The following is an 11,480-nucleotide window of genomic DNA, read 5'->3' on the forward strand; positions in this document are numbered from 1 at the left end:
TTGTGCTTTGCGGTAAAGGGATTATTCTGGGAATGTTTGAAGTCTGATTGAACATATTTTCCTGATGGCAAACAAAGAAAGTACTGAAGCAGCTCTGTGCTACAGATGGTCAAAATGTGCTCCTAGATAATACTTCACAGAAGTCAGTTAGTGGATGGTTACTGTCCTAATTGTGGGGGGAGTTATTGAAGCATATAGTAGCTAAGCATTTAAAAAACAAACAAAAAAATCCCAGCTTTGGATTCTGAGTATTTGTACCTTTATAGGTTACCAAAGACGAGATCATTTGACAATCTGACGACAGCCTGTGATAGCAGCGTGCCTACAACCAATCGACGTAGTAGCGACCCCAGCCTCAATGAAAAGTGGCAAGAGCACCGCCGGTCTCTGGAGCTGAGCAGCCTTGGTAACCCTGGGGATGATCTGTTCGATGGAGATAGCCTGAGTAAACAAGGCAGGGCTCCAGTTGGAGCAGAACTCTCTGTTGCAGCTGGTGTGGCAGAGGGACAGATGGAGAACATTTTACAAGAGGCCACTAAAGAGGATGTTGGTCTGGAGGAGCATGTAAGGGGTAGCCTAGAGACAGTAGGTAAAGGGAATGAGGTTGCCCTGGACAAGAAGAGAACTGAAAATCTACCTGGGAATGTCAGTGACCTCTGTGAAAAGGCTGAGGTGGATAAAGCTATTGTGATGAACAATCCAGCGTCCAATCCACATCCAGTTTCACAAGGTGCTTCTGCGCTTAAAGGACAACAGGATGAGCATACCGATCTCATTAACACTATCCAGAAGTTACCTCAGGTGAAAGGACTACAGACTGTTCCTTTGGAGGGCTTTGTAAATAGAGACACTCAAAAGAACGCAGAGGAGGAAGGTGTTAGCAAACTTGAAGGAGAAGCAGAAAGCCTGTACAATACAGTGCAGGCCAGCCTTCCGTTACCTCTTACAATCCCGCATGAGGCCAGAACATCCAACATTGAAAGTTCTACGGAAACCCTAACAGAGAATGAAACAAAGCAAGAGCTTGTTCCTAGGGGTCCTTGCCATAGACCTCACACAATCGCCAACAGTGCTGACGAACTTTCTCGAACTATTGAAAATAGGCCAGAGGGGGAGAGCATGCTAGAACTTCAAAAACTGGGAACAAAAGTATATAGGACTTCTGGCAGCAGCAACACACACATCCCGATGCCTTCCCCTTGTGCCTTGCCTTTAGCTGAATGTAAAGATGAGATTGTGTGTAACGGAGAGCTGGAGCCTGAGAACAAGATGACAGAGAAGCCTGTGGGGTTTAGTATCACCCAGAAATACCACGCAACAAACGGACACTGTGTGAATGGAGAGGACGGTCGGATCAAAGCCTCCCTGAGTCGGCAGGTCTCCACAGCTAGCTGTAGTTCTGCACAGTTTCACTTGAGGAATTTGCACCAAAAGTGGATGTTTAGTCATCTTGGTAAGCAGCAGGCAGCCAGCAGCCCAGACCAACCTGCCAGAAGTCACCTGGACGACGATGGGATGCCTGTCTACACCGATGTTATCCAGCAACGCCTGCGCCAGATAGAAACTGGCCATCAGCAAGAAGTGGAGACCCTGAAGAAGCAAGTGCAAGAGTTGAAGAGCCGGTTGGAGAGCCAGTTTCTGAATAGCTCCTTACGTCTCAATGGTGATTATGGCGATGAAGTGGTAAGTGAAATGGCAATGGAGCCACTGCTGGAAACAGCGGGCTGACTAGTCCCGTTCTGGATCTCTGGCCATATTGCCAGCTCTCGGTTCGTTGCTCAGGTGGTGATTTTTTTGGCCATATAGACTTCTGTAAAACTCTCAAGGTGTTTCTGATGAGGGCAGACAACTGACTGAGTACACAGCAAATGGCAATTAATGATGACTAATATTTTCACTGTATTTCAGTTTGACCATAAACGCAGCAAAAGTTTATTTCAAGATGGGTGTTTCACAGTGTACTCGCACATACCTGGACATACTTAAACACCTTCATTGGCCTTATCAAAAAACAAACAAACAAACAAAACACCCCACATATATTTTACAGTTGTTTTCATCTACAGACAAGATATTTTTCTATGGATATGAATGTGTCATTTATTGGGAGAGGAACGTAGGGCTGATCTCTTAGTGCTTTTCATGCTTGGGGTAAGAAAGATGCAGCAGTGGCCTCTCTGTTACCTCAAAACCATAATCTTCAAGGCATCCCCTTTTCAGAAGGCTGTCCTGCTCAAGGCTTAATAAGCCTTGAGTAAACAAGCTGGAGTAAATTAAAAGCTTTTGTGACAGCTAAATTAAGAATTAAGGGGGGCTCTTAAACTGTCTTTACTTCTACTTGGAAGTGTTTAAAATCATAAAAGTAAAGACTTAAGTTTGAGGTGTGATTCAAATACGGTACGCTAATTTCTGTAGCGATTAACTGATCTATGTAGTGTGGTTGCAAACGAAATTTTAAGATCAGAAATGAAATCAGTGTAATTCCAAGTTCAAGATCTCAATAGCTAGCAAGTTTTCTGTATGTCTTGGGTGGGCTTTTAAGATTCTTCTCCCCTATGTAATTTACCTAATTTCTTCTCCTCTTTTGACTAATAATAATAAAAAGTCAAAAGAAATAGTCACTGGCCTCACGCTGTTGCTGGAAGGTAGCAGTGATTCAGAGAACAGGTAGTAGAGGCCTTGCAGCACAGAGCAGTTCTGCAGGTTGTTGCAAAACTCGGTTTTTCAAAGGCGTAGTGTATTAGTTCAATAAAAGAAACAAAGAGGGGGGAGCTACTTGAGGAAGCAGGTGGGCATGGATGGAGGAAAAGGGCACAGAGGGGAAGGTGAGGAGATGCAGAATCCCTGAAACAGAGTTTGTATCTTCCTGTGGGTTTGACCACTGGGCAGAGCGCTGGCCTGCAGGTTGACATGGCACCCATCAAAAATTTCCTTTTCCTACGCGCACATTGTAATGTGTTTTATATGCTTGCAAAATTAGGGGAAAAAAACATTTACGAGAGGTTTCCAACTTTTGTTTAATTTAATATTGTGTAGAAGTGGCAGAGGTGCTGGATAGTCCCAGGTACACTTGTTGTGAAAATTACTTAGAGCCTTCTTGGCTCTTCACGCTGGAGATAGCAGCATGAAGTGCTCCTTTTGGGCATCTGTTTCAGCTCAGTGCCATTTCAGTTGGGTGTGGCTTCTGCCACTGGCAAAAGTTTGGATTCCTTGGCGAAAGTTGGTGCTTTGGCTTAATTTATTATACTCCCGTTTTCTGAGGGCCTTCACAAACTGCAGTGTAAGGCTGGATGTGAAAGCGCAATGTCGTCTAGAAAATTCACCATGTTTAAGAATCTGATCTCTACCTTCTATTTTGCCTCAGCTTGGGAGTAACAGATTTTCTTCTGGAGCTCCAGAGGTGCCCATTCCTGAGGCACAGAAAGACATTAAGTTGAGATTTTTTGCAATTTTTGATGTATTTTAAGGGCTAGCTGAGTTTTAAGTCAGTTAAAATACAACTCTACCTGGCTAGGCTATATTAAGGAAGCATTATTCCCCAAAAAACTATATATAAAATATATATAGTTCAAATTCTGAGTTTCCCATGTGTGATTTGGCTTATTTTCTAGAATTTTTGCCAACAAAAGCATGTATATGTTACTAGTATTAGCTTTGAAAGCGAGACAGCTTTGGAAGGGAAGTACGGCCATGAAATTGGAGCCACAGATAGCAGCTTTTTTGGTTAGTCACCCAAAGTGTTGCCAGAACTTTTGTGCTAACACCGCACAAAACAGACTTTTTTTGGCCATTCTGCCTGACATCGTCCTGTCATCAGAGGGTCAAAACCTGACCTGGTGGGGTTTTTTCGCTTGGTGGGGTTTGGTTGGGGTGTTCTTGGTTTTTTTTTTTCCCACAACTCACTGCACAAACTGCTTCAACATGTGGCGTTTATAGTCCCATTCAAAAAGGTGCTCTTGCCTTTGCTGCCACGCGTGCACTGTAGGTAGGTGTCTGGTTCTGACATTTGCCCTTCCAGTGCAGACACAGCCTGCTCGCTCTTGGCAGGAGGTGCCCTTTTCGCTCCTCCCCACAACTGCCAGGTTTTTATTTGTATGGAGGTAGGAATATGGGAAGGCTCTGTTCAGCTGTGTTTGTTTGCCAACAGACTTCTATACCCGACTCGGAAAGCAATCTGGATCAGAACTGCTTGTCTCGCTGCAGCACAGAGATTTTCTCTGAAGCCAGCTGGGAACAGGTGGATAAACAGGACACAGAGGTACAGACTAAATCCCTGTAAATCATTCTTCTGGTAGGATGGGATATTCATAATTCCAGTTATCCTACAGCCCTTGGTCACGTGCCACTTCTTGAGAACTATCTTCCCTGCATTTTGCTTGTCTCTCATACTTTAAATACCAGTACCTGTGCCTATGAGCCCTCTGCTGTCTGCATTTGAATTCTCTGAGAAGCTGTGGAAGGGATGGTTAGCTAAAGGAGCCTTAGGCGGACACAAGCTCAGTGAATATTCTTGGCCTGGATACTTCTAAAGCACAGAAGAAAACCCCAGGGAATTGGACTTCATGACTTAATTTCTGTTTGTCTGAGGGGAATTTAGTGTATCTGTTCTCAAGGGGAAGGTTTCTGTCATCTGTCTTCAGTTGTTGCAAACTGAATTTGTGCTCTTAAAGTAGAACAAGCACTTTCCTCATGGTGCTTTGCTTTGAATTTGTGAGCTCAAATAAGATGGGTTTGTTTCTAATTAATTGTTCTCTCCTTGACAAACTTGTCTTTTCTTTCTCCCAGGTGACACGATGGCTTCCAGACCACCTCGCTGCACACTGCTACGGCTGTGACAGTACGTTCTGGCTTGCCAGTAGGAAGCACCACTGCAGGTAAGCTGTGCATCAACAGAGGGCGGGAGCGAGGGAGATGTGGACATGGCTCAGATTGTCCCCTCTCCTGTTAAACCAGGAAAGGGTTTTCTTTTGACACATAGTTCCTTTCTCAAGGGTGGATGTCAGACTAAGAGTTTTGAGTCAGACTGTGCATGCTCCTGAAGGAACAGGGAGCTTTGGAAGAACAGGAGAGTCTTTCCAGTTCCCATTCCATTGGTATCTGCTCCACCCCAGCCTAAACAGATCCCTCCTTTTTCCCCCAAACTGGATTTGGAGTCAGCTGGCCGCTTAGCTTTTTAAGAGGGTACAGGTAATGAAAAGTACTGGTTTGTCGTCTTAGCATTCAGTAATTCAATACAGCAAATATATGAATAGCATCTTCTTCCCATTACGGTTGTAAACCTGCTCCTTTCCTTCTCTAACTATTTTTCCCTTTTCATTAAATAGCTCTTGTAAGAGAATCTGAAAAGGACACCTATGTGAAATAAAGGTTTTCTGGATTATTCTTTGCCAAACGTATTGCCAGCAGAGGCTACAACAGATAATGCAGGCAGCAGGAGTTTAATGAAGAACAGGTGGCAGAGGCCTTTTGATTAGATCATACTCTAGTTAAAGACAGAGAATCTCAGATTTCTAAGTTCTATTTCAAATAAATTCCTATTCCTGATTTCTGGACACGAGAAAACTATTACAAGAACTGCCATTTAAATAAATGGCAGTTATCACATTTTGATGCTTCATTGCTTTTTGAAGTGTAGAAAATTCTAAGCATCTATCTTGGTTTGTGTCCATTTTATATTTTGCTCCATTTAGTCATCTTGTAGATAAACAATCCCAGGGAAGAATGAATAGAAGTTGAGCAGCTTTGACTTTTTTTCATGTCCACTGCGTTTTTGCAAATTTATGTGTCTGAAGGCTTCAGATGAAAAACAGAATTACGAAGCATATGGTTGTACACATCTGAAGGGTTCTACAGGAGTTAAAATGTTGTCTTCCTTTGCCCTTCTCCTAGTGTGGTATCTGTTGTGAAGCATCCCCGTTCAGCAGTGCCTCCCCAGGCTGGCTGACATTTGGCATCTGTCGGTTCCCTAGGTCTGGGCTCTGGAGAACTCCTAGCACATGGATACATGCAGGACACCCCCAACACCATGAGGAGTTAAAATTGAGTCAGGGTTTCAAGCTTGGTTGCTAATTTCCCTTTAGTGTCTCTGTTTGTTCAGCTTCCAAATGGCTCACCTGGGTTGACCAGGCTGTCCACGTAAGCTCTGGTTGTTGACGGTAAAGACCCACAAGGAATGGCAACCAACAAGAAAACCAAGTCTTTCCATGGCATACGTTTCCAAAAAACTCAGTGATCCATAGCAGTCTGCTTAGCATCTTACCTGGGCATGAAAATGAGTTGAAACTCCGACGCTGTAAGGCCTTGAGCAAGATAAAAATACCCAGCTTCCTTCATTGCCACTATTTGCTGCTTTTGCTAGTTCCCCTCTGAGCTCTTTCTCCCCTCCTTTCAGGGACGTTGAACGTGTTGATCAAATCTGGTGAGCATTTACAACAGCCTCTGTCTGTGTTTTCTTGGTAACTTCTCCAAACTAACTTGGTCTTTTCCCCCTCTTTGTTTTCCACTTGCCTAGAAATCACTAGAGATGAGTTATGAGTGGCTAGCACAAGCTGTTGGGTGTTTAGAGCCATATAAACAGGCCTCTCTCTTCACAGAAAGGCATCTAGGACTTGGCTTTTGGTAGCTTAAACTGGGATGTGGATCACACTAACACTCACCATCAGTTAAGTCTTGTGTTTGAGTAACAGAGAATGCTTCACTTCTAATAGAGAAGAGACTGTCCTTCAAGTTGAGCCATAGCTTTTTTTTTATTTTCCCTTTTTGTCTTATTTTTGGGAGAGGTCCATGTTATCAAACAATTCTAGTATCACTATGCAGTGTGTTGGCAAAAGAAGCCACTTATTTTAAGAGGACTGAAAATACCATGGCAATAACAAGTAATGCAAAGCTGATGGAGGGTTCGTATCACCAAAAAAAATGGATAAACATCTGTGATTTAGTAAGAAGAGGGGGTGTCGGTAGCAGGATTTTAAGTCCCCATTCCTCAAAGGAGTGAGGTCGCTTTTCCAGTGTGTTTTTTAACGCCTCTCTTTAATCTCCCAAGCAAAGAGGAGGACTGCCAGGATAGAAAGAATGGGTTGTTCAGAGCTTTCCACAGCTCAGGGGAGAACAGTTGCAGAACGCTATTATCTATCACAGAAGGATAAAACAACACAAAACCCCAAGCATATGTTAGGAAGCTGGCGAGCTAAAACAAACAAATACTTGTTTTAATGCCTCTGGTTCTTTTTTTACCTCATCTGTCAACAGCGAGCTTCTGCTGGATAATCGTTCTTTGAGCAGCAGAGATGTGGGTTGTCAGAACTGCTTTTCTGCAGGGTGTTTCTATGTTAACACCTCACGGGACTGGTTTTACTGCTGCTGGTTTTTCTGATAGTAATTTCTAAGAGGCTCCTTAAGAAGACTTCAAAGCCACTGCAGAAAGGCTAGACATTGTGAGCCTCCTAGTGCTGGGGTTACAGCTTTGAGACTAGGACCTGCTGCGCAGAGCCGAGAAAATTAGCCCGCTGAAGTGCGAAATGGGATTTCTCTGCCGACTCTTTCCCCATCAGCAACCAGCATCTGGAAATCTTGTCTCTTGGCAAGGAAGGATTAATCAAAGCTGCTGGGTGTAGGCAGAATTCTCTGTCAGTCTCTTGGCAGCAGCAAATCTTTTCTAGCACAAAACAATAACTCTTTTGCATCACGATTTTGTGCCATTAATGGAAAGGGCATCAGGTGTGGAGGTAAACTTGCAAAATTCAGGTCCCTGGAGGGCTGCTCTGAACTCCTCGTAGGAAGTGATGAGTTTGGAGGCTGGGGCACTGCAGTGCTCACCAGGCCAGCTTGAGCAGCAGCAGGTTTTCAGGGGGGCTGTGAGGAGAGAAGGTAATTATTTTCAAGATTTACATTTTATCCCTGCCTCCTGTGAGGTGCATGCACCAGTGTGCTTCCACCAGCTGACATCTGACAGGAATGCGTCTGAGACTGCTCACCCTGCCGCAGCCTTGCTGTCGTTCCTGAGCATGTAATACCTGGCTGCCGTCTTGTGGCTTTGCATGATCCTTGTTGACTCAGTTCACTTTGTGCCGAAGTGTGGGACCAGTGGGGACGCCGCAAAAGGGACTGCGCTACTGGGGCAATGGGAGGGAGGACTGCATCTCCCGAAACTGGCTTTCATTTTTGTTCATCTCTCCAATGCGTAAACTTTCCAGCAGTGCACTTGGAAGGAACAGAAGAAAATGTCTCGGTGCTGGTGCTTATTAGCACACACTCTTAGAAGAGTTAAGGAGCAGAGACTCCTCCTTCCTGCCAGGACCGCAGCATCCAATCTGTCCCTAACACAGAGCTGGATCAGTGATATGAGCAGGGGCCAGAACTCCACGTTCCCCCCGTGGCTGTGGAGGAAGGCCCCTTGTTCGCTCTCCCCCGCTTAGCCGTGTGCCCCCGAGGTAGCAGTGACAGGGAGGAGTAGCACCATGCGTGAGCTCCTCTGTAGGACATGAGAGAGCGCTTACCCCTGCGTCACGGAGGTGGAGGTTCCTTCCAGCTTGACATGAGTGTGTTGTACAGAAGAGCCATCACTGTTGAGGTGTGTAATGAGCTGGAATTCTGTATTGTAGTTTGCTTTGTGCTCTTTTCTGGTGTCCGGTCCCTAAAGCTCTGCTTCAGCTTTAGCAGTGAGTAGTGCAGGGCGCAGATGTTGGATGGTGTCTCTGCACGCATCCTGGTGCTTAGGGAGGAGCAGCTGCCGTCTCCAGGGCTGACCTCATCACAGTCCTGTGAATAGTATAATTTTAGAACTTGGGTAACGTTATCAAACTGCTTCTAATCTTTTTGTTTCCATTTCTCCTCTCTTCCTGACGCAAGGAACTGCGGAAATGTGTTCTGCTCCAGTTGCTGTAACCAGAAGGTGCCCGTTCCCAGTCAGCAGCTCTTTGAACCCAGCAGAGTCTGCAAATCATGCTACAGCAGCTTGCACCCCAGCAGTTCCAGCCTTGATCTCGAACTGGATAAATCCATCACTGCTACGTCAAATTAAAGTCCCGGCCTTGAAGCTGCGGGGGAGCAGCCGTGCCGACTCTTCCCCAACAGACACGCGGATTCTCAACGGGCTGAGGCTGGGAGGACGCGGGAGCCGTGCGCTTTGGAGGTTGGGGTGTGGAACACTGCTCAGTGGGATAGACCTCGAGGATGTGCCGCTGAATTGTGGGATTCTCCTCTCCCAGCGATTCCCCCTTTCCTTTCTGTCCTGTCTGTGTGTATGTGTCTATGCGTGTGCGTGTGTGTGTGTATATATATATATAATAATATATATGTTTGTTTGCTGGAAGATTGGAAGTGGGAAGGGAGCTTGCGCCAGAACCAGATTTCCCCTCTGCATTTAACTGTCCTGCTGCTGAACTGTGTTGCAGACAGACAAATCTGTAGAGGAAAGGAGAAGAGGGGAATCAGTCCAGCCAGTGTGCAAAGCGTGAATACCTGTAGCGTCAGTGCTAGTGCTTTCAATCACTCCCATTACTTCCAAACAAGAAACTGCTGTTTGGGAACCTGTTGCTGCTAGAAGAAATGGGAATCTCTTTCCCAAGAGAGCACTCTCCCTCTCTGTTCTTAGAGCGGGCTTAGTTACCCTCGCTGCGTGAAGGGGGAATCAATCACGGATTTCCATGCTCGACGGCTCTGTACTCGCACACCCAATCACTGTGTTTTGTTGCCATCAGCCCTGCAGCTGGGGGTTGCAGTGGAAACACCTGGACAGCGCTGGCTAAGGAAAGCGCGTTCTTGTCTGCGAGAGGCGAGGAGGGGATGGAACAGGCTGCCGAGCTGAGACGGGTTTTACACTGGCGCCTCTCAAGTTCTGTAAATGCAATTCGTCATTTAAAACCAAGTGGGAAAGTAGACGACCTCTGACTTCTGTCCTTGCCCCATCTGTAAGATGGTTTACTTGATGCGAAGCTACCTTTGGAGCAGAGCACTTGGCACGGCTCCTACAAACTGGCCGTCGTGCTGTTGTTCAGAGTCACGCTTTAATGAGACTATCCAAAACAACGAAAGAGCGACTGTGATACGCTGGTGTGTTCGCTGGGCTTGGTCTGTGAGGCATGTGCTGGCGCTCATAACACTCCTGGGATGCCTCCTCCTTTGTCAGTCTGTGTTCAGTATACTCCAGATAGGAAACGCCTGCCTGAGGATTGTGTAAAGACCTGAAATACATCATGGATTCCCCTTCTTCCTGCTGTCCCAATCTGAGTTGCTTTCAAAGTCACCTCATTAAAGTATGAATCTCTCAAATATGTGTTTTCAAATAAGTGTAGGTACTTGTCCCCTTTTCCTTTTGAATAGAGCCTACTTGGTGCAGTTTGGCAAGGAAGAAATGTGGATCCTCCTTCACAATGCATTGCCTAGACAGAGTTACAACTTCTGTGATATTCAAAACAAGAACAAAAAATCCTGCTGGAGTATTTGAAAGTTTCAGATCCAAAAAGCTCAAAATCTAAGCGACCTTGGAAAAGGAGCGCTTCCCTTCCCTGGAATGTCTGAATCACGTAATCCAAAGCAAGTATCGCACAGAGAAAACCATCTCCGAGTATTTGGTAGGTCTGATGGGGAAAAGGAATGTCGAGGTATTTTATTTTTCACTTTGAACTTCGCACACCCTTTGCAAGGATTGTTACACTGCTGCAGCCTAAGCTGAAGATTTGCAAGACAAAAGTGAATGTCCGGGAGGCTGGTTTAGCACAGCAGCAGCCCATCTCCTTACGGGAAGGGGGTCTGGTCACGAAGCATCCTGGGATCTCCCCTGGTAAGGGTTTTGAAACCTTTTTCAAACCATCAGGAGGGAAGAGTGAAGAAAAGGATGGGTTCTCCGGTCAAGCTGTCTCTAGAAGTATTTGTTCCTAAACCAGTGCAGCGAATATCTGGAATAGAACTGTGTAGGCATTGCTGTTCCATGTAAAGCAGAGATGGCTGGAGCAGGGAAAGGATAATACGCGGCTCCTGTCTCTGTCTCTTCCACGGAGAGGGCGATTAGAGGTTTGACATTAGGGGACGTGGTGTAGTTCTGCACACTAACATTGTGTGGGTTTGTGGTGCAAGTAGACAGTCAAAAATAAGTCTAAGATTCTGCAGTTCCTAATGACAGGTGCCAAGAGGTTATGATACGGGTTTCTGGGGTCTGTGATGTACAGTGTGAATAAATGCTTGCAGCTCTTAGTCTTTTTTTGATCAATGAAGCACTTTTTTTATTAATATTATTTTTCTTTGTATGTAAAGGAGGAACCAGTATCTCTCCATAGCTGTATATATAACCCTTCTCTCCTAAAGAGAGTAAAGTGCTCCTCTATTTTTCATTTTTGTCAAAGCGAGAAGTAAATACTTTAGAATTGTTAAATATATAAATAAAAGTGAATAAAGTTTAGACTTTTGCATGGGAGCATTTGCTAACACACTTTCTAATTTTTTATTTTTCTTTCCTGCCCGTTGGAGGGGATACATTTGAGGTT

General features: G+C 45.2%; 1 protein-coding gene across 6 annotated transcripts in view; it reads left to right on the forward strand.

The window, feature by feature from the left end:
- Positions 1-11,410, forward strand: part of MTMR3 (myotubularin related protein 3) — an 81,726-nt gene extending 70,316 nt beyond the window's left edge. For 5 of the 6 annotated variants that reach the window (XM_064466220.1, XM_064466219.1, XM_064466223.1 and 2 more), the window contains 4 exons: positions 267-1,683; positions 4,148-4,258; positions 4,786-4,874; positions 8,848-11,410. In XM_064466220.1, coding sequence (XP_064322290.1) covers positions 267-1,683; positions 4,148-4,258; positions 4,786-4,874; positions 8,848-9,019 — 1,789 coding nt within the window. In that variant the 3' untranslated portion in view covers positions 9,020-11,410. The remainder of the gene's footprint in view (positions 1-266; positions 1,684-4,147; positions 4,259-4,785; positions 4,875-8,847) is intronic. The other variant, XM_064466224.1, reaches the window with a different exon arrangement.
- Positions 11,411-11,480: the final 70 nt, after the last annotated feature.

This window comes from Phalacrocorax carbo, chromosome 15, assembly GCF_963921805.1.
Source record: "Phalacrocorax carbo chromosome 15, bPhaCar2.1, whole genome shotgun sequence".
Lineage (NCBI taxonomy): Eukaryota > Metazoa > Chordata > Aves > Suliformes > Phalacrocoracidae > Phalacrocorax > Phalacrocorax carbo.